General features: G+C 44.5%; 1 protein-coding gene across 2 annotated transcripts in view; it reads right to left on the reverse strand.

Moving 5' to 3' along the window:
* The window catches only part of cntn5 (contactin 5), a 67,844-nt gene that overhangs the window by 20,597 nt on the left and 23,894 nt on the right, over positions 1–23,353 (reverse strand). Inside the window, exons 3-9 of one of the 2 annotated variants that reach the window (XM_085915640.1) lie at positions 16,656–16,684; positions 13,666–13,784; positions 8,899–9,105; positions 7,444–7,573; positions 7,186–7,361; positions 4,050–4,145; positions 1,829–2,032 (exon numbers count right to left, since the gene is read on the reverse strand). In XM_085915640.1, the coding sequence (XP_085771766.1) occupies positions 1,829–2,032; positions 4,050–4,145; positions 7,186–7,361; positions 7,444–7,573; positions 8,899–9,105; positions 13,666–13,720 (868 nt within the window). In that variant the 5' untranslated portion in view covers positions 13,721–13,784; positions 16,656–16,684. The remainder of the gene's footprint in view (positions 1–1,828; positions 2,033–4,049; positions 4,146–7,185; positions 7,362–7,443; positions 7,574–8,898; positions 9,106–13,665; positions 13,785–16,655; positions 16,685–23,353) is intronic. The other variant, XM_085915641.1, reaches the window with a different exon arrangement.

Here is a 23,353-nt window from a genome sequence, read left to right on the forward strand (position 1 = left end):
GACCAGTAATGGATTGATACCGATACCTGTTTCGGTACTGGCCCATCCCAACGATGCGCCAAACAACCCCCACCCTCCATTTTCTGTAGAAGTACTCATTTCATTCTGCATCCGCAATCATGGTCTCAAAGTAATACATTTGCAATGTTTCATTTCTTGCCTCTATCACATATTTTAAAAATCATATAAATTCAATCTGCTGGGCCTTGATGGGAATAAAAGAAATAATGCGAGAAGCATGTCTGAGGCGAGAGCATTATCAGCCGTCATTGCGACGGCGCTTAATGTCTGCGGTCAGATTGGGCAAGGTCGAAATTCTTTTTTTCTCCTCTTTTGCTTTGTTCGACTGTCAATTGAAATAAAATATGAAAAGACATGACACGAATATTACCTTATAGTTTCGATACCGCTTACGCCGTTCAGTTAGATTCAGGTATGACATGACAGTTTCGAAACTACTCTAAATGACTCAGTAGCCTGCAAAGAATATTACATCGAGGATAAAGAACATGCGCACCTTTGTCTTTGTCCAACGAGTTGTTTTGATAGCATGAAAGTCAATCTAACTTTTGTTTACACTGTGCCTTGTCAAAATGGGTACAGAATTGACAGTAAAAATGGATTTTTAACATTTCTACTGGAATACATTTCAGAATCTGTAGTTGTGTCAATACTTCTCCCTTGACTAGATGTTTTTTTTTTTTACGTTCAGGTGCTGCAAAGATAAGATCTGTCGGCACACCCTGCTGGAGATGGCACGCGAGCTGACGATCAATGGCGTCCAGCGGGCCGTAATAGAGCCCAGATGCTTGTTTTGATTAAGAGCCTTGGTTACGGCAGACAACAGCGAGCTGCACACACACACTACGCAACACACAAACAGCCGTTTCGGAGCGTATACTGTGTAATCACTTTTAGCGAGACACAGATTGCGCCGTGCGATTGGTCGCCACCCGTGACCGACGCGCCAGCATTTGGACCCGTCTGTCGTGAGGTGTGCCAAAGCAATTTTCCCCTTTTTAAAATTGGGACGCGCAATACGGCAGAGGGCTGCATGAGGCCACCGAGGGGGGCCGGGGGGGGATGTGATTTGGGGCTGGTGGTGTGGGGCTCGCTTTGGCATCACGGACTTTCATTTGGAAACCTTGACTCTGTCATGTTTGCTCATCAATGACAATAAGTGTGGTTGATTTTTGAATTTGTTGTCATTGGATCAGAAAGCGGCCTACTGACGTTAGCAGAGGTATTCATCTGCAGGTGTCGCAGCTAAGACTCAGCCGAGCCTCAGCAAATCATTTTGTAAAAGGTTAAAGTATTCAACTTTTTTTTTTTTTTCCTGGAGGCTATCCAATAATGTCATGATTTAATAATGTCATAATGTAAGGAAGATGCGAGCCGACGTCGTGGTGTGCTTCCCGGGCATGAAGGCCCTTTACCTCCATCAACGGGGGAGCGCCGCAAAGCCCCGTGAGGAGGCGTGATGGACGCTCACGTACGAGGATGCGAGGTTTCAGGAGCCCGCAGGTGGATTGTAACACACGCGCATGGCTTGGGCCCTGGAGGGGGCGTTATTTTAGAGCCGCATATTTCCGAGGTCTGTTGGATTAAACAGTGACTGTGAATATATTTCTATAAATGTACTTATTATTACAAATGCAATTTTTTTAATGTGCAATACACATTATAACAAGCTATATATATTTTTGTACAGGTATTTATTTTGATATATTTTTATTTTATTGTTATTTTTCATTTAATTTTAGATTTTTATTTCTGATATATATATTTTATTTATTTCTGTCATAATATCGCCGATCAAAGGTCTCACCGTCTGTCCTGAGCGTGAGCGGCGTGGGCGGGCTGAGCACGCGGGCGTTGGTGGCCGTGTTCTTGAGCAGGCAGATGTAGCTGCCCACGTCGGACGGCTGCACCTTGGACACGTAAAGGTTGCCCGTCATCTGCGAGATGAAGCGCCGGCTGTCCTCGGCCACGAAGGACGGGAACTCGTTGAACACCCAACTGTAGATGATCTCTGCCACACAATAGCCACAGGCTGCTGTTTTATTCCATATCCTGCTTCGATAAAAAAATACTTGAAACACGACTTTGCCGCTATTTGTACATATAACATTTATTTTGAACTACAGAGTAGCAGCTCAGCAGCCCGGCCTGGCCCGGCGGGAATTGACCAAAACGTCCAATTACTCACTCTGAGGCTGGGTGAGCCTTAGTTATCAAAAATGCTCTCAAACTCTCAAAAGAAGGAAGTGCAAACGAAAATATCAGCAGCGCTTACAGGAGCATCGCACCCACGGGGGAATGTTTACCGAAACCAACGGTGGTCTAGAACTTTCTACACGAGATAAGACGGACTTGTAATACATCGCATCGCAAAGCTTTTCTAGGGGATAGTCAAATAACAACTCATCTTATCTTGTACGTATAATCAAGAATTGGATTATCACTCTGTGGAAATTCAGGTTTTGTTGCTGCCATGTTTGCAATGCTTATTTTTTTTTTGACATTCAAAATGTTCTTTAAAAAAAAACTGACTGTACTGTGAATGTATTGACTTGAGATCATAATCAAATCGACTTAAAAAAACTTAAAAGGGCGAGAAAACAAAAGTCAGCCCTTTGGATGCGTTATCTGTCACCGCGAGAGAGTGAAAAATATTTCAAAATTAAATTAGTGCCGTGTCAGCGTCGATCGCATCTAAAGACACTTGAACTCAATTCGGTGCTTGAAGCTTAACTAGGTGGCGTTTTAATCGACTAAAGGGACTATTTGATAAAGGGATGGAGGGAGGGATTAGCCCGTCGCTTTACACACGTGCGCCATCTCTCCCACGCGCGTGCGCACTTATTTCTGCTGGGTTAGTAAATCTTCCTGCTGAAAGTGCAATAAAAGTCTCGTCGCCGCCATAATGCAAGGTCATTCGCCACCGTCTCTGATCGATATCGCCGTAAATCTGCCAAGCTGACCTAATTGAAGGCTTTTTTTTTTTTTTTTATGCCATCATATCAGATATGCGAGCTTTAAATCCAATAGAATAGGCAATGGTTTGTTGACATGGGCTGAGATCCTTTGTGGTTGGCTCACTTGAATTAGTAGTAGTGGCGAAATCGAATTTGCATTGATCCATCTAATGTGATATGAGCCACGTGTCTGTAAGCAATCCGGCCGGACGGACAGAAAATCACTGTGGACGTCCTGCCGCTGCCGTCTCTTGCTGTTATGCTCTGACTGCTCTCAAAAGAAACAGTACCGTTCATAGAAAAGGCTCTAATGGTGCATTGACAAAGCGCGCCGCTCGACGGGCCGCTTGGTAGCAGGTCGAACAGAGAGAGACTGAATAAAAAATATTTTAGCGGTCAGCTCGATCTCAAAAGTGTTTCCGCGACAAGATAGAAAAATGAGTAAAGTAAATTGTATTTATAAATGATCCCAAAAATATACAATATACAATCTTATAGATATTTTATATCATATTAAATATTATACGTAACATTATACATCATGCTTTTATTTTGTAGGTTTGATCTTAGACAGGATATGTTGCGCAGAGCTATAGAGTAACAAAATATTGCTTTACATGAAAGTATAGTACAAAAAAAAAAAAGAGAGATTGGCGACACCGTTTCAGAGAACGACATTATTCGGTAAGCCTCGCTGGATGGTGTCAAAAAAAAAATTGCTTCTGGAAGTGCGAACGGGGGCTGAAGAGTACTCTGCAAGCACTCCCACTGGACCGACGTATATGAGCGAGTCACTCTCACTGACAAGAGCGTGCATTAGAGGACGGGTCGGGCCAGATATGCTTTTACACACCGAGCGATGTTGCCTTTCGTTGCTAATGATCCTGCAAATTGCCTCCCCGGGTTCTGCCGCATGCTCGGATAGGCCGCTGAGCCGTGGGGAAAAGTGGACCTTATCCCCTCCAAAACTGGAACGAAACTAAAATACCCCGCTGGTAGTTTTTCCTCCAATATTTGTCGCGTTAAGTGACGGCCGAGGACGAGTTCCGGTAAACCGAGCGAGTCTCTTACCTGGAGAATGCGGCGGCGGCGTGCACATGAGCACCACGCCTTGGCCTTCACGCACCGAGACGCCACCCCTGGTTTTTGCGCTGAACTCTCCGATGTCTGCAACACCCAAACGAAGAGCGTCGTTATCGTCACTGGATTGTGTCATCACAAAATTCTTGGGTATTGCGATTTACTAGGAATAGAGTATTAAAAAAAAAATCTGCACCGGCCACCGGCGCAAACTTCAAAACGATTTAATGACTACAAATATTTGTTATTGTGTCTACGCATGTGACAGGCAGAACAATTTGGTTTGTTTAATGGTGTGTGATGAGATGTCAAACTCGGATAAAAGGTGGAGAATCATCTTTAAACCGTACAGCGTAATGTTGCAGAAAGCACAGGCGCAAACAATAAAGGACAAGAAGATGTCATCGCTGTGGCCATGACACCAGCTTGCCTTCGCGGCGCCGCAAAGCTTCAATCAAGCCACGGAAGGCCTTCTCCTCTCTCGCCTCTTTACCTCCCATTGATTTCCCAGCGTCGGACTAAACTCCGCGTGTGGCTTCTCGGCGCTCATCTGGCCGCTTGCCGTCTCCGACCTAGAGACGCTTGATCCCCCGTAATCATGCCTCATTTGCTCCGCGCGACGAATATCGATCGGAAGCGCTAACGACCCGCCGCCGTCTGCCGCCGCGCTTGATAGACGAGCGGCTGTCAACTCTGCCCGTCTCGGGAAGGCCGCGCATAAATCCCCGCTTATTGCTCATCGGGGCTTTAATGGACTAGGAAGGTGGCGATATGACCGGAATGAGGTCGTCTTCGGATCGTAAAGGTTAGCACGCGTCAGCGGCGTGATCAACGGTATACGATAATATACAAGCGCGGTAATTACAAGACTACAACACAACTGCTGCACTTGCAAGACCAGATGGGATGCATGCCGCTATAAATAGCCCACATGCTGTGGAGTCGGTCCGGTCCTAATTGAATGAATATTGAATGGACCTGAATGGGAGCGGGTCTCCCACTGGCAGAGGACGATAACGCGCCCGTCAGAAGCAGAAGCATTGTAGCTGGGAATATCCAATCACTGCAATGGGATTTGTTGGAAAACATCTGCGGGCGATGCATTTTTGTTATTCGGGCCTCGGCAAAAGCTAGTTTGTGTTACCTGGCAGAAAGGCGCATTGTTGGGAGCATTAATGACCGGCGCCACATTTGCATATGAAACAAACGTTTTCCACGTTTGGGTTTTACAGTTGGAAAAAACGCACTGTCGTCATTTCACAACAATGTATTATGAGCAGCGGGAAAAGCGAATTGCAGCAAAATGGAGGCTGTGAGGTATGAAAGTCAATGAATCGGGAAAATTCATTTTTCAGCGATTTGAAGATGAAATTAAGGGTGTCAAAAGTAGGATTAGTGAAAAACTACATTCATACCGATCAATCGTTTAGAACCATTGTTCATCTTAAAATGGCCCAAATAATCAGATTTTAGCCCCTTGACGGTAATTATTCTTTGATTTCAGCAATTTGTCATAAAAGCAGATTGAGAGTTAAAGCTGAAGCCCTGATATAGTTCTTAGTTGGCAAGGACAAGAAATGATTCGATTAATCGAAGATCAATATTCCCTGGTAAGCAATCCACGTGTTCCAGTCCCTCCACTGTGTGACACGTATGTGAATCGGTCATAAAAAAAAAAAATCCCTCTCGATCCATTTTCAGTACTAGTTTGCAGAAGGCGATGGGGGCATCTACAAATGAGTTATGAACCAATCAATATTCATAGCTTTTTTTTTTTTTTAATAATGCAGCAACCGTGGCGCGGTCGTTAAGAACTCGTCCGACATTACAAGTCAACATATGTACGCATGAATGTTTAAAAACGGCCGTGACGCAACTGGCGGCAAATAGCAGCAGGTGCTTGATGCTAATTAGCTTCGGCGGGCTTCTATCAGGAAGCATTAACGTAAGCGGTCGTTTCTGACTGATAGCCGCATTCCTGAGTGGATTGCGACTCCCACGGCTCCGAGCTAATCACCACTTGTCATTTAAAATAAATAAAGAAATAAAATAAAAGAACAGACCAAGTCTGGCAACACTGACAAAGTAAATAACTTTCAATTCACTCAAAGGTGTACGAAACAAACATATGGCCTCGATACGCAGACGGAGGAAAGATGGGGCTGAGTTGAGCGCCTACAAAGCAGACCAAGTGCGACTGGGAGCTCTGACAAAAAAAAAAAGTGGAACATCTTTTTGCAGGCAGCGTGACTGAAGCGTTCCCGGCGCCCTCCGGCTGCCGCTTGGCGAGAGGCGCCGCGCAGCCTTTACCTGACCCAGCAAAAATTTTGCTAGCTAGACTCGACCCGCCGTAACCCGCGTGGAGCGGGCGAGGCGTTCCTTCTGAGAAGGTCACGCTTCTCTTCCACTGCTGAAGAATTGGAAAAAGTATTTTGCTACATTGGCTGTTGGATTCGTGAAAGAATATATATTTGGGGAGAGGAGCTTAAAGGATAAAACTCGGATGGTAAGAAGATCTAGAATCCAGATTTAGCTTGGGTCGTTAGCGGGAAAGTTATGGAGTCTGGAACAGCAGGGGGCGCTCTGACAAAAAACAGGCAGAACACATCAAATGTTGCCTTTCACAGTGAAAGCGCAACTTTATAACAAGTTCTTGTACAAATAGTCTGTCCCCACATAAAAGGGAAAATAATGTCAGTAAAGTGCTTGGCACGCATTCCAGAATATGCCCCAAACGTGATTGCTTAGGTCTAACCAAGCCGCATTTCTGCACGGTGCACTAAAAGCTATTTTGTCCAATGAAAGCGCCAAATGCTATTTTGGCCTGAAGAAGAAATGGCTTTTGAAGAAAAGACCTCACTTGACTTCTTTCTTTCTTTCTTTCTTTCTTTCTTTCTTTCTTTCTTTCTTTCTTTCTTTCTTTCTTTCTTTCTTTCTTTCTTTCTTTCTTTCTTTCTTTCTTTCTTTCTTTCCCTCCCCTCTGTGCACATAGTTCCAGGCTAATTGAGCCATTTGTTTCTTCGCTCTCCCTTCCCGCAAGCCCAACACACCCTCCAGGCTCACCAATGAGGTCGTTATGGTCTTTGCTCGTAAAAACAGCCTTTTTTTTTTTTTTTTTTTAACTCACATGCAAATTGTAGATGAGCATCCCGGCTCAGAACGGTGCCAAAGGTGTTCCGGGCGCGGCACTGGTACGTCCCGAAGTGGGCTTTCTCGCTGGCGTTGGTGATGATCAAGTTGCCTTCGGCCAGTCTGTAGCGCAAATCCGCCTCGGTGTCCACTTGCGTGCCGTTGATGTACCAGCTGCGGGTGAAAGCAAAGGTTGAAAAAAAAAAGAAAAATCTGCAGTGTACCTTCTGACGAAGAGGCAGAAAATTGCGATGACCTGTACGTGGGCGGCGGGTTCCCTCGCGCCTCGCAGTGCAGCACCACTTTGTTATCGCCGCCGCCGCCGTCCAAAGGGAAAATCACGTCGTCGGGCTCCTGGAGGAAAACGGGCCCGAATTCTTCGCTCTCTACGTAGAAGAGACGGACAGCTTAAGATGAGTAAGATTTTGAACAACATCACCGTCACCCGGCAAGAGAAAATCGAGGCCAAAGCAGAAAAAGCACGTCTGGTCAAGTTTGCGGGAGATGATTGTCAGCGGCGCACCATCGATCGGAACTTAAATCCAACGAAAGCCGCTTGAGGTTTTCTACCGAGCCGTGATGTTCTTCCACTTGGGTCGGCTGCAGTACGCGGCGGCGAATAGATGCCTCGGCACAACTTTACTTCCCCCCCGGAGATGCATAAAATGTTTGGTTTTTGCCATTCCGAGCACATTCCGCATTCGGAATTAAAGAGCATCCGGTGACGAAGCAGCCGCTCGAGACGGCCGTGTTTGCATTGAAAAAAAAAAGTGTCAGTTTTTTTTGTTTGTTTGTTTTCTCCCTCCTTCCGCTGATCTGTTTGCAAAATCAACAGAAAACAGACACGGCTTTTTATTTGTCGTCCGCCTGGAAAAACGGGCCTCCTGCAAATCGTCGCTGGCACACTGACAGCTATTTATTGATGATAACGAACCCTCGAAACAAGCTCAGAGAATATATATATGTGTTTTTGCTTTAGAGACCTGTATCTAAAATTAAAACCAAGCAGACACTCCATTAGGGACACTTACACGATCCGGTGAGAGCCAATAAATGACCTGTCTGCACAATTTCTTGACAAGGACCGTAATTGGTCTCACCAGAAGACGTGCGACTCGTTTCAAGTTGAACGCCGCCGCCGTCTGTCACTCACCAGACGCCGTTAAAAGGTACATGACGGCGCGGTGAAAAAACCACAATGGTCAAAAGAGCAGAGGGAGGGGCGGGGGGCCTCGAGGAGAGGACGTTATCGGAGACTTCCGTCCGCTTTTATGCAGACACTTGACATTTCCGTTAATTAAGCGCTCCAGACGCAATGAGTAGGATGCCATTAATTTGGCATTAATGGATCGATGTGTCATTACGGCCCGTGCTAAATGAATTACTACGGCAGACGGGGAGATTTATGACAGAGTGCTTCCGGCCCCTGCTCGGACCGATCCCGACTAAGATATCCGTCATCCGGGCGGTTGTGGCGCTGACAAGCGACGGCAGCCTGAACGCCGTCCGTGATGGATGAGCGGGATTCAAATCCGGATGTCGGCGGGCAGCTCGGGAAGTTGGGGATAAGATGGCGGCGGCGGTGCCAACTTGGAAGATGCAATGAGGGATGCTCACAAGATGGGAATTTTGTTTTCGTGCCGGCTCGCCATCATAACGCGACAATCTGCTTATCACAATATTTCGAGAGAAACTTTTCGGAAAGTCGTACCTTCACTCCGGTAGTCCTCCTGAGAGCCAAGGAGACTGAGCGCCGGATGAGGGTGACCGGCGAAGACGGGCCAATCGGGCGGCGCCGCCAGCCCGCCGCCGTGGTGCGGCCGGTTTCGTCCGCGGGGGTTGAGCAGCGACGACGAGCTCTCGGTTTTCATGCGGAGCACGGCGGCGTACGAGATGGGCCGCGACGCCCACGCCAAGTCTGCCACACAAAAAAATTCAATAATAATTACAATAGATAAAACTAATAAAAATAAGAAATACAATTCAAAAAAATAAATATAATAAATAATAAAAATCATAAAATAATAATAACAATGAATAAAGAAATGAAAAGCACAACAAAAGAATAAAAGGATAAAAAGAGGATGAAATAGTTACAAGTCCAAACAAGGTTTTACGCTCAACATACGCCGCCACTTTGGAGCATCATTATCCTTAAATGAATGATAAGCAACACCTTTTTTCACAATTTACACCTTTTAGCGCGTTTAGAAACTGCCATGAAATTCAATCCCGTGTGGCAGAGCGCCAAACGTGTTATTTTGTCACTATGAATATAACAAGAATAAATGACCCAAGCTAGAAAGTCACAGATGGTCCCTATGAGCGGCGGAACGCCGAGAGATACACGCAAAATGCTCCGAGTCGGGGCGGGATGTGATTAGAACGCAACACAAGCCAAGCAGTAATCTCCAGACTCTCGGGGAAGCCTGGGCTAAGAACAAAACAGAGCGTGTGATTACTGCCCGTCCGTGTATTACACCAAAGAGACTTCACGTGGACATTAGAAAATGAGCTCGTTCAGAGCAAGAAATTTGACCGATATTATTTTTTGAGACAGATGCTGAATTCGATATTTGGCAAGATAAAATTCCAATGAACGCTTAATCGGCCAAATAAGGAGAACAAAAATGAATCGGTCAAATAATTAACAAAAAAAAATTACAAATGTAGAAAATAATTTCAACAATCAGCCGTTTAATTAAAAAAACAATTGGTCAAATAAAAAAAATAAAAAAACACGATTAATCGGCCAAATAATTTTAACTGAAGAAAATATCGTCAACAATCAAGTAATGAATACTTTGTGATATAGTAAAGCTGATAAAAGCTTATTCAAACTTTTATCTCCAGTCGACTTGACTTTTTTGCCAGTTTTTGACTGGACTTCCTGAAAAGAGCATCAAACAGATGCAGCTTTTAAGACAAATGTCTTACAAACGGCAATATCCCTGACCAGCAAGACGCTTTGGGGTAAATAGCATCACTTAGCTTTTGTATTTTTGTAAACCATTTGCTCTCACATTGACGCTTTGGCGTCGAGCACGGATTAGAGTGCCGCCTATTGTGTCAGCATTGTGTTCCGTGAAAGAGCAGGCGGCGAAAGGTCATTTGATTTATTCGCGTCAAGAACGTCAGTGTGGGCTAAAGCTAAATCCTGACAAATACATCATAGCAGAAAAAAAAAAGAACACCTTCTTTTGTTGAGCTATTAAAGCTCACGTCCTCTTACTCTTGTGAAAGCTGTTACCTTCATCTGATAAAAGCGACGACCCTTTGTCGACCCTTTGTCGATCCGTACCTTTCAGAAGCGGCGGCAAAGTGGAAAAATGCTGATGGCCATGTAAAAGGACGCAACAAATTCAATTTGTGTCCATTGTTGACGAAAGGTCTTGATAACGCCGCCTTCGTGATAACATCCTTTTGAGCAATATAAATCTGATGACCATGTATCTGCTACTTTTTTTTTCAAACAGAAATTTCTTAGTACTTTACTTCTGTTAGCATTAACGCATTAAGCATTTTTTAGCGAGGCAAACGGCAAGGTTAGCAAGGAATTAGCGCATTTAGCATTTTTTTGGCTGGGCAAACGACAACGTTAGCAAGGCTAAAGGAACATATATTACGTTGTGCCTCATTTCCATCCATCCATCCACGCCAGGCATGCAAATTAGCCGCCATGGCGTGGCGAGAGGTGAGGCTAAGGTAAAACGGCACGTCGGGGGGGGGGAATCCTACGGACAAGATTAGCGACCTGTGGCGGCTCCAGACTCGGGAGCAAAGAATTAATGGGAATTACGTACAGTAAGTACGTAAGAAGCTGGCGGGAGCCCGAGCAGATGAGAATGATTAGTCGACGGAGCGTGAGATTAATGAAGACCTTCACGGGGGAGAATCTATTGACTGAAGCTGATTAGGCTGGAGTACATTTATTCTGTGAAATATCCTCCATAGAATCGCCGGGCGTGAATCATCTTCATTTTCATCTCCTCTGCTTTTGAAATCTTTTTTGACTCGATCCTCACGCTCGTTTAAAGGTTGCCCCGCAAGCTCGACGGATCTTTATTTGGAGGCCGGGTCGGGCCGAGCAAAACACACAGCTGGGAATTTACATTGGAGGAAATGATGAGGCAAACATCTTTTGACAGAGAAGACCAGGGCGGATCACGCTTTCTTTGTTGTAGTAATCCCTCAAGCCAAAAGACAGAAACTATAAAAATAGTCACTCCTACTTTGTTTTAATAAGCTGACTGGAGAGAACATCCGCTTTTAATGTCAAAATTTGTTTTTCGACATGGTGGCCAAACATGGCAACACCTGCTTCGTGTTTGCGGCTCCAGCTGAAGGCTGTGCGACTCATGGAAACGTTTTAACCGGCGCTGGCACCCGCACAAAGACTCCCACCCAAAAATGTCAAATTCTGAATCCAAAGCCGATTTTATTTCCTGGGCTGAAGTTGTGAGTACAAGGGCCCTCCTGCCAGTTGGAGGAAGGCCACTATTCCCTGCTGGCGCCACCAAAAATAGAAACCAAGGTGTGGGAAATGGCCACAGATTCTTTATTCTATGCCTCAGCTCGAGCGTGACACGGCGAGAATAATCCAATGAGAGCCGTTACGAAAGTGAAAGGAAATAATAGAAGAAGATAGGAATATTAACGATGACGCTGTGGATAAAAAGCCAAACAGGCAAAGACGAATGAGATATTTTTTTTTGGGGGGGGGGGGGGGGTTTCTTTCAATAACGTAAGCGCATTTGCACTTCAGAGTCCATCATGCTTTCACATGTACTACGTCAAAATCCATCCATTTTCCCAAAGCGTATTTGCGGCGAGTAACACCTTCGCCCTTGGCCAAAGTGGCGTCGCGCATTGGTTATGCGGCGCCAGGCGTCTCTATTCCCTGGAAGCCACTTCTTTGAAATGGAGACACCTCCGAGGGACAGCCCAATTACGCTTCCCGCTTCAATCGGCGTCGGGCCAGAGAGCAAAATGGCCCCGATGTCGCCGCCGCTTTCTAAACATGAGCGAGGCGCGCTAAAAAAAAAAAACGCCACCGTACGCTCGTCTGGAGAAACGTGGGCGAACAAGGAGCAGATAGCCAAGCGAGGGAGTCAAATTATAATTCGGGATGAAAAGAAGAGAGGCGCGGCCGTCCTCCAAAGTGGGCATATTTTGGAATGTTCCGCGAGAAACAATGGGGCAATAATCCATTACGACGGCCGTGGTGTCGGAAGTATGGCGGCGCATAAAAGGCACAATCACACCCCCGGGGGCCGTCTGAAGCGGCACGCTCAAGCCTATCGAGCCTTTGTGACAGCTGTCGATGTTAAACTTTCTCGTTTCGCCAGGCAGGGGGTGCTCCGCATTTTGGGGGCCCGGGGAGTCCTGGAAAAAAGATGTTTTTGTTTTGTTCCAAGGACAATCGGAACGGCAATTAAATATGTCTATCTAATGTGTAGCTATGCTGTAAAGGCCACAGGAGGTTTGTGGTCACTTGTCAAAGTTATCTAACACACATTTTTAAAAAATTGACCCAAGATTGAGGTTGAATATTTTTTCTTAATACTCTGATAAAAAAAGAAAGGTGGAACATAAATAAAGCAGTATTTTATGAGTGAGCACTATATAGTGCAAGTCAAGGGACAGCTGTAATAAAAAAAAAAAAGTTCACTCAAAAAAAGCCTCGAATAAAAATTGAAGTCGTGACTCGGGGAATCGAAATCGAAAAATCGAATCTGTTCAAAATGGCTTAATGTGAGACTGGCTCTAACAGGTAGTATGCAAAGCCCCTCGACTGACAAAATTGCTAAAAACCTGGAACACTTTCAGGAAATCGTCCCATGACTTCTGACAGCGGCATTTGAAAGTGACAAAATCGATCCAGGGTTTTATTTTTCTCTGGCCGATTCGTGTGAGGCGGCCGGGAGCGAGACGGATCAATGCGTCCAGGGATAGGCGGCTCTTTAATAAGTAAAAACACACACACACGCACTAAAGAGTGTGTGACTTCATTGTTTGTCTAACATTTGTTCTCAATGTTGCTACCTTAAGGCAAAACTTGCATTGATTTTTTTTTTTGTTGCATGTAGCGCTGAGGCTAAAAGTAAAAAGCAGCTCCAGTCACCAATCATGTTGACCAATCATGTTCCAAATACCCGTGGCTGTCCAACAATCCAGATTATTTTCAATATCGAAAATGTGTTTTTTTTTTTGTTGAGCAACAAAAATCAACTTTTCTTCTGCATTTTTTTTTTTTGCGTTGCTATGGATATTCTCAACTCTTCAATAAAGATGAAAAAACATATGACAGCAATCTATTTCCTTCATATATACATGTAAATTCCTTTTTTTTTTTTGCTCACATGAAGACTGCCCCTCCACCTGCATTTGCATACCATTCTCCTACCGTTAAAAAAAAAAGAAAAGAAAACGTGCCGCTTTCCATCTCAAAGGAGATTATTCGGCGAGCCTGTCTCACCTGAAAGGCCACTGATGACTGAGAGGATGAGAAATGGTTTCCATGGTGACCCCATACTTGTTGAAGAGGGTCCCTTCGGCGAAAAGGTCAGCAACTCGTCTTCTTCATTAAAGCTGCGCCTGCACGCAAACGACGTGACAACGTTATTTACAATGTCATCTTTCGTTCTCATGCGAGACATCGCTTTGGCAAGCCGACTTGATGGTCTTGAAATTAAGCGGCTCAGATTCCAGACCGTGAAAGCGGCACTCCGACGTAAGCAAGTTTCAAGCGTTCCGACGCCCGGGTGGCCATTTTGCGCTCTGATGCCTCGGAATCACAACACGATACATTATTCAGTTGAGTGGAGGCCTCCACCAAGGATCACCTTATTCTCCACTTGAGTCACCTCCTCAATTTGGCTCCCCGATGCATGTGGACTGTACCCCGGAAACGGAATGGCGTGAATAGTAGCTTTGTCAAAAAAAGCAACCAGCGGGCTCAGAGCAATTTCTTGTGTCCTCCCACCCTCCAAAAAAAATATCATCTATGCTTGACAGAGGTAAAAAAAAAAAGATCAGGCATTGTTTCCCAAACAGCGCTGACCTTTTTTGTCAATCACCTGTGTCACGGTGTGTGTTTATCTCTACTCAGGCGCTCCCGGGCTCTCTCCTCCCTCGCATGGTGATTGGGATCGTTAAGAGAACGTCGAAGGTTGAGGCGAGCATGTCCACATCCAGCAGGAGTTGTCCCGCATTTATCATTTATGGAAGCAGAGATCTCGCTTCGACTCGTCTGCCCGTCCTCCCTCCCTCCCTCCTGTTTTTCTTTCCCCCTGTGCCGCACTGCTCTACTTCTGCCTCGGATGTTTTGATAGCAATCACGCGGAGAAAGGATAGTAGCCCTGAAATTACTGCAATTGTTTTGTCCACCCTGCTGCAAGTGGTGCCTCGCCGTACATACACACCGGATGAATCATTATTGGCCGCTAGCGGCGGAACAATATACCGAAAGCTCGGCGAAAGAGCTTGAATTCAAAGTTTCAAATAAATTGGGTAACAAGGGAACAAAATGGAAAAAAAAAAAAAAAAAAAGCCAGATCACATTCGGACATTATTTTTTTGCCGAAAGGGGCGTTTGCGCCGTCGTGTGTGTGAACATAGCTGACGAGAGTTAATGAATGAATGAAAGAAAGAAATGGAAATCCACTCCTGTAAGTGACGTTCCGAGGAACCCGAGAACTCGGCACACATCTTCGAGAGTCAATGCTCAACCGTCCATTCAGTCGGAAAAAAAAAAAGCCCGTTTGATCCAGTTGTGTCCCAAAAAACTGGAAGGAAAAGGGCGAAGGCCGAGGTGACGCTCTGTGGCTGTGTAATAAATCAAAGGCGAGCGGACAAGCGCTGCGCTCGTTAGTGTGCCCGCCAGCCTCCTTGGCGCTGGTGGAAGATCAGTGGCGAGCGCCGTGCGCGGGCGGGCGGGAGTAAAAGGCGCCGTCAATCAACGCAGGATTGTTCATACCTTGACTCTTACATAGCGTGAATGCTAAAGCAGCTTAATGATTTTATTTTATTTTTTCAAGGTGATTTTCTGCCTCTGTCTTCACAGTGTCAGCAGTGTTGAAACCACTGACCCGTTTGGACAAAACAATGAGGGGAGGGGGAGGAGGAGATCACAATGATTGCTCTAATGGGCCTCAAAGCAAATACGATGAATTGCATTCCCGGCTGCTCGGCTTTGTTGCGACCTCGGCAATTGTGAGAAATGACGCACGAGCGTTGACAACGATGTTTGGTTTTCGTCCCGATGGACGGATCAAAACTGAAAATGCGTTGTCAAGAAGTTCCATGCACTTGTATAGAGACAGATTAAGAATCGATTTTTTTTTTTTGGAGATACAAAAAGGCAGAACAATATTTTGTGATTTGATTCACAATGGCGTCCATTCACAAAATATTTCATAATAAGACTCACTAACAGACAAACAAACAGAATCAAAAAGACAGAATAATTGGCTGAAGTAATTGAAAATATCCATTGGGGAAAAAAAAAAAAAAAGTTCCGATCCGAATAACGTGACATTTAATCTTCAGGCCGCAAATCTCTTCTTTGTACGCACACCCACGCCGCATCGGGGCGCATGAAAACATCACCAAAAGCCGCCGCTGTCGTCAAATGTGCAAAATCTCTCCCGCAGAATTTCACATTTCTCCAGCTTTGTCTGTCTTGACGATTATGCAAAGCTGCGTCACGCGACATCAAATTACGCCAGCAGATTTTGTTCCCGCTGCGAGCGAGCGAGATCGCTCCCAAGTCATCAAATGGCGGAGTGTGGCTATCTTAGAAAACAAAAAAGTTCAAAACGTCCATATGATCATTAAGCTGACATTTGAGACCGGCTCCCGCGCACAATTATCCCCGGCGCTCATCCCTGTCGCCGACGTCGGGCGTCTGGGCTCTCTCCTCGCCGTTTTTTCACCCCTCAATGCTTTTAATTGTCCCGCTGACCTCAATCAAAAGACAATTACCAAAGGGGGAGCGCGGCGCGGGCAATTATCGTCTCGGCCGCCACGACACTCGCAGATCACACGCGTGGCACGCCGAAAGGTCCTGAGACGGGTTTAGACGCTTCAAACGGACACGTGTGTTTGAAGAATCTTCAAAATGACCGACCGTTATATCAGACAGACGGCAAAAGTATAAAAGCGTCACAATTCCAGGGCTCATTAATTTCAATTCCCAAGTAGCAGGTGGTCAAAGCTCACGCCTCGGAATTTGCTCATAATGGCCGCTTCAAAACAAAAAAGTTCAGGATGGCTTCTTGAAACTTTGATTTTGTGGGTCTTTGCTATTTTCCACCTAATTTCAGGTGGATTGGAGGAACTGCCTACATGGGCCCAAAATGTTGAATAATTTTTTTTTTTTTTTAAATCCAATCCATTCAAATCCATGCAATTAATCGACAAAATAGTCAAATTTAATAAATGTAGCGCAACAAAAACATTTTTTACCTGATTGGTGTCTAATCGTCCAGCAGTGCCTGAAACAAAAACAAAAAATAAATAAATAAAAAGTATTGAAAACTGACCAATTATGCTATTAAGCTTTGAAAGGTTTATAAAAACCTCCTGTTGTGAAATTAAAAACCTTTCAGGAAAGGATCACTTTGATAGCTGTCGTTTTCCTTTTTTTGTTGCTTTAAATAAGACGCCGCTTTCTCTTCCCGGGGGAGCACTGTGCATATACACAATATGTCGAAAAACACTCTCGCGGGAAAAAGAATATCCAAATGGTGAGAGCTGCAATCTTCCCATGAAGGCACAATTCCCGTATGAGACAGCTTGCCATTAGCGCTGACGTATTGTGGTACCACAGCAAAGTGTCCTTCTACAAATCATAGAGGCCACATGCAAAGAAACTCTTCTTGCATTTCATTTATTTTGCTTCAAAATGCAAATACTGCTCATCAAAAAATGGTAGGGGGAACCGTCTAACCATGCTTGAACATTTATTCATGCTGTTTTTCATTATGACGGAAAGTCTGAATAACAAGGAGTCACTCAAGTAGAATGGTACATGACATGAATATATCGTACAATATACTTCATTCATAAATTCAGAAAATGTTGATGATATGCAGAACAGTTGACTGTCTTACAATTTGTTAGTATTGGTTGAACTTTCCAACAGAGGAGAATCGGCCAATTTTTATGCCAATTTTGTTTTCATTGCGGAGTTGGGAAGGGATCTTTATTTATCTTTATTATTTGCCGATTTTTGCCCTAATATTTATTGCCCGATTAATCGGTTGTGCTCTAAGAGAGCATAAGAGTGGATAGTGCAATAGATGAGTGCTTAAAAAGGAGAGAGAGAGAGAGAGAGAGAGAGAGAGAGAGAGAGAGAGAGAGAGAGAGAGAGAGAGAGAGAGAGAGAGAGAGAGAGAGAGAGAGAGAGAGAGAGAGAGAGAGAGAGAGAGAGAGAGAGAGAGAGAGAGAGAGAGAGAGAGAGAGAGAATAGAATAGCTAGATTTATAATAATGATCCGGCAAAGCGTTGAAAGTGTTCCTCATAGCCGAAAAAGACGTTGAATGACACAATCAAGTATGTTTTACAAGTAATAAGCTTGCTAATAAAATATGTACGAGTTTCTCCGTGATGCTGTTTACCTCCTTTGTCTTTTGAAAAAAATTATCATAATAATAATACATCCCCACCACCGCAAAACTACAATACGTGATGATAAAACATTGGAGTGATGTCACGCTAATGCAAAGTACAGGAAGCTTTTACCCGGCCCGCGCCGCATATGAACACATTTGCCTTATTATGAAGGCACGTTACTCGCGCTGTAATCAGCCTTTTCCAGAATCCATTAACAATCCAATAGCGCCGGCTTAATGACTCTCGAAAGGCAGTGAGAAAAGAAGAGGAGACTTGCTTTATTTGATGGCGCAATCTTTTTGATTTAAAAAACAGTCGGGCCGCATTGAAATTCACGTTTGGTTTCAGGCAGATATCGGAAGCCCGAAGAAAAGGGACAGTGGAATTGAAAATTACTATGAAAACACTGTGATTGACACAAATGTGAGCATACTCTTTCGCAAAAGAAACAGCCGTATTATTGAATTAACAAGATGGTTTCATCGATATTTAGTTTTATTTATAAATTAAGAGTTAGGTTCACAATGTGGAGGAATTATCTTTCTGACATTGTTACAAATTGGAAACATGGAAAAATACGTATTGCGACAGCCTTTATGTGTCAAAATGAAAATGTGAACATATGTCAAACACCCGATGTGCTAGACATTGTTTGAATCAGCATAAAAAATAAATGTAAGAATTTTTTAAAGCCAAATGTACTTTTGATCAGTGTATTTATCAATTCATGTGCTAATTAGGTGCCGATTAATCGTTAAATTTCACAATGGTTCCTTTTAGTTGCAGTCCAGACATGAGGTGACATGCTGCATGTTGTTGTTAGCAAGAGCTAGCTAGCTTGACATTTTTGCTACCGCAGCTTTGCTAACATTATGTAGCTCTACTGGGTTAGGGTTTTCCTTTTGAGTTTTTTTTTCCCCCCCCAATATATTACATCCAGCGTTCAAACCGCATCCCTGACTCTCAAAGGGTCCGTCAAGAAATTGAGCTTTAATGAGCTATGTGTTATGCGGCTATGTCTCAAGGCTCTGGATTCTTACACCTCGGGTCAGCCTAGTTAACATGCCCACTTATGCATGAAAGCGACATTGTGCTCGGCAAAAATGACTCGCGGGTGAACCGGAGAGCCAACGCAAGCTTTTAAATACGCGCGGTGACGCGGCAGCCGGCCTACAATAGAAGCAAACAATGGGAACTTGATGACATAATGAAGTATGATTGAACGAGAGATTAGCTCCATGTCTCGATGCTTTTTTCGAGTCGAAACTGGTTTTAATCGTACTTGCTGTTCTGTGGGCGCTGAACACACAATTAATGAGATCCAATTCAAGAGCTATGGAACCGTCATCCATCACTATCAAATCCACATGGACAGCTAAGCTAGGTTATCTTCAAATTAGCCCACAGATAGCTGCTCAAACGTGACGGGTATGTGTTTAAAAATACCTGATTATAAAATGCGTGAGCTAACAAGCGCAAGTTCAGATGGCTATAAAGCTGCTTTCTTTTCCCACATTTCCAGGCCGTCGCCTCGCCGCTCGCGTTTCATTTCGATGTTTAATGGAGCCTCGCATCGGTCTAATATCTGGAGGACGCGTTGCTTAGCATTATGTGTTAGATCTGCCGCCGTACACGCCTGGGCTAAATAAATGTACTTTTATGGATCGGGCCCATGCTGTGCGCAGGGTTCATTGTCACTGGAATGACACTGAGAAGTTGTGGGGGGTGTTATTAAATCACTCATCCCTCCACCGGGGGTCTACCATCACATACCCAAAATATATTCAAGGAATTATGCTCCCCCGGCCGGCCGGGGCGGAATAAATCCAACGGCTGTCGGAGGGTGAGACGCCGCAGGAAGCGAGCTGAGGACGTGGAGGCTGCCGATCCCGGCCGGGGAAGACATCCATTCAGATGAGAATTATAAACAAAAACGATGTTATTATTCGCCACGGCATCTGTTCCTAATGCACCGGAGGGCCGAGGCGGACTTTCCAACATTCTTTGTGTCTGTTTCACTCCAGAAGTGAGAGGGAGAAGTTGCAGTGATTGAAAATGGATTTCAGGAAAATATTAATATCATAAGATATCCCGGTCTTTGGAAACGACTTTGTGATGTCACCAAGAAACTTACTCGCTTACAGCTCGCAAAGCATCACGGTAACTGCTCAGGTTATTTTTCCTTCACGCCAACAGAGAAATTCTTTGACATTATAGAAGACCCCATAAAATGCTTCTCATTTTCCAATGCACTCTGAAGACCTTGACTTCAGATAGTCAACATCTCAGCACTGCAGCAGCGACTTGAGCAAAGACTTGTTTTTATTTGCTCCTCAAAAGGGTTTTTCGTTCTGAAACGCTGCACAGTAGCTGGAAATAAAAATGTATGCAATTATATCGTCCAAAATATTGGGAGGATAAATTGGAAAAAGATCTGAGCTGATGTTGCTGACTCAGATCTCAGACAATAAAAGGTAATAAACACTCTTTGGAAGTCTTCCTCTGGCATGGAGACTCAAAGATCAATAGTTTAAACTTTCAAGATGTGAGGGAAGGGTTAATAAAAAAAAAAGGTGAGCAATCTGGAAGTCGGGATGTGCAAAGATCACCCTCCTGACAGCGGCAAGGATGCCAACATCACAAGTGTGCAGTGTAAAAAAAAATACACACGCGTGAATGTGACCCGCTTGTCCCCTAAAGCAGTCAGCCAAAGGCAAAAAGATGTCGTGACAAGTTCAGCTCAGGTTTAAGCAAGCAATTTGCAAGTCATCCCTCAATACGCACGTCTATTCTTTTTTTATCTCATTTCCACACACTCCATTGTTTAGGACATCCAGCAATCACGTTCCAGCCGCCAACAGATGTCAAAAGCTATCAGACTCCTTTGCGCTAATGTTTGGGTTGGCGACTATCAGCCGGGCTGCATATTTTGCCTTTTAGACCCTGACTAGCACAAAACACCTTCATCTCTCTCTAATCTTGATCACCAATTAATTGGGGATAATTTGAAACCTTCTGGAAGATTTTATTTATTTTTTTATTACTCAATTTTATTTTTTATTCCGTTAAAAGTCAACAAAAGCCCAAATGAGAGAGTATGCTACACACGTTCGACGTGTTTTCTCTTTGTCAAATCCCGAGGGAGGCTGGAAAATTCGAGCCGCGAATCGACCAATCTGGACTGAAACTGTTCATTACGACCAACTTTTAACTTCCTGCCGCAGACAACAAAAGAAATCAAGTTTTGCAGATGACTGGATGGGAGGCTTTGCGGCACACAAAGGGAAGCTGATGAAAGAACGGCTTAATTAACGGTAACGAAGCTGCCTGACGCATGGGCACACCCTCGATAGCCTTGTTCCAGCTGTGCAGATGAGAAAAAAAATAATAATAACAAAAAGAATCCAGTGTGAGGTCTCACCATGGGGCCGACTTATGACTTCCTGTTGCTGTCGTGTCACGAGTGTTAATTACATCAACGATGGCAGATATTTATAACAGGTACAAAATTTCATTTGCACATTAAATGGGCCTCATGACGCAAACATCGATCCAGCCGTGACTCAAATCAAATCAACCTTAGTATTCACCCATAAAAAAAATAATAAATAAAACTCGTTAAAAGTCTTGGAATTTGCCCCAAATAGCCACTTGAAAAACAAAATGTCCGACACCCTGTTAATGTTTTTCAACAAATAATTCCAAGATGCCGCTCGCTCAAGCCACGGCCAACTGTTTGCCTTGAGTAAGTAATGTAACTGCTGCAATTTGTTTTTGGGCGAGTCACCGGACACTCTGGAAACTGATGGGATGCACAGCTCCATTAGTTTGCTTGTTTTGGACTTCAATTTGATTCGGTTCTGGATGCTTGCTTGTTCAGACAAGTCGCTCCATCTTAAACTATAACGGTTGCCATCTTATTTCGAGTGGTCGTTTCTCAGGAAGGGGGCTGGTGGAATATGAATCTATGAAGAAAAGAGTGAGGCGTACCGGTCACATGTTTGGATTTGGGACTCAAATTTAGGATAAGACTCGACACGATTTCAACTTGAACTACATGTGCCACAAGGACACGTAAACTACGTAAAAAAATATATATACAGATGTCCGACACCACTTCTTTTCAAGCAATTAGATCTTGAGTTGTCATTTGTGCCGATACCGAGCACTGAGACTACTAGTTCTTTTTACTTGTACGATTATCCCGGCCTTTTTTTGTTTGGTGGGCCGCAGCACGTCAACAGCGGCGTCGCCTGTTGGAATCGGAGTCGTGGCTGAGGCCGACAGCGTAGGGGAGGGTGCTGAACGTCAGCCGTCTCGCCAATCATACCAATTATGATGTCAGATTAATCCCGGAGGGGATGTCTGTCGCTCAGGCACCGAAGGGAACCTCACGACAGTAGAAATAGGAGTGAGGCCGACAGACACGTCGTATTATTAATAGTTATGAAATGTAGTCTTTGAGCCAACAAATGTCAGTCATGTCAAATTGTAGCAAAAAGGTATTCTCAGTTAGCATGTTTACAGATGTCATCATTTATCATTCATTCATTTAGAACGAGGGATCTCAAGCTGTTGGGTTCTCTTATGCAGGAGACATTTCGTCCATGGAACACTCTGAAAACTTGATGCCAAATTTTATTTGCCTGTATTTCCTCCATATCAGAGGGCGGCCATTTTTTATTTGATTTTTTAATGAATGAATTTGTTTTGTTTATTTATATTTTTGGGGTCTCACACACACACATCGTCATATTCAGGTATCGAACTCACGGTGCCTGCACACAAGACAGCCGAGTGTACCAAGACGCCATGGGCGACCCCCAGAGGGCGGCCATTTTGCCACTTGCTGTCGACTAAAAATGACATCACAGTTGCCAAGTCACAACCAATCACGGCTCACTGGATTTCTGAAGCTGAGCTGATGTAGCAATTAGAAAGCTAAATATTTCTGGAAGTGGCGTAAAGTACGTTTGAGAACCCCCCCCGCTGCCTCGGAGGTTGAGCGTGACAATTTATCACAGCCTCGCCATCATCGACAAGTCGACGACAAGCTTCGGGGACGTGTTGGCTTGTTGGGTCGGGGGACTTTTTATGTCTGTTTCCACTCCGATTTGTCAGTGACAAAGCAGACCCCCTCGGGTGCCATTGTCTTGGCGAGACGCTTCCTTCAGTGGGATGGCTCGCTCTCTTTGCCGCAATACGTTTTCATGTTGCCGTATTCGGTCGGCTGGAGGACCGGCGTCGATATTTGTCTCATTTGAGCAAGCGGGAGCGTCACTCGCCACGTCGAAATGATGCACCTGCTGCGTGTGCAGCGGTGGCGCCGTGGAGAGCGGAGGTCAGGCTTGTGCAATTTGCCAGCACGCGCATCAGGTAGTCGCGGTACTATTTTTTCGGATTTCTTTGGGGAGGCTACATCACACGAAATTTGTGGCACTGAGCGGTTTGTGCAGCTTCACACTCAAATCCAAATCAAGGGCAGTCTGTAGTGAGCTTTTCTTTTTTTTTTTTTTTTTTTCTCCTTGACCTGATAACGTCATCCAACA

Source organism: Syngnathus leptorhynchus, chromosome 7 (assembly GCF_054491065.1).
Source record: "Syngnathus leptorhynchus isolate UIUO chromosome 7, UIUO_Slep, whole genome shotgun sequence".
NCBI classification, from domain to species: domain Eukaryota; kingdom Metazoa; phylum Chordata; class Actinopteri; order Syngnathiformes; family Syngnathidae; genus Syngnathus; species Syngnathus leptorhynchus.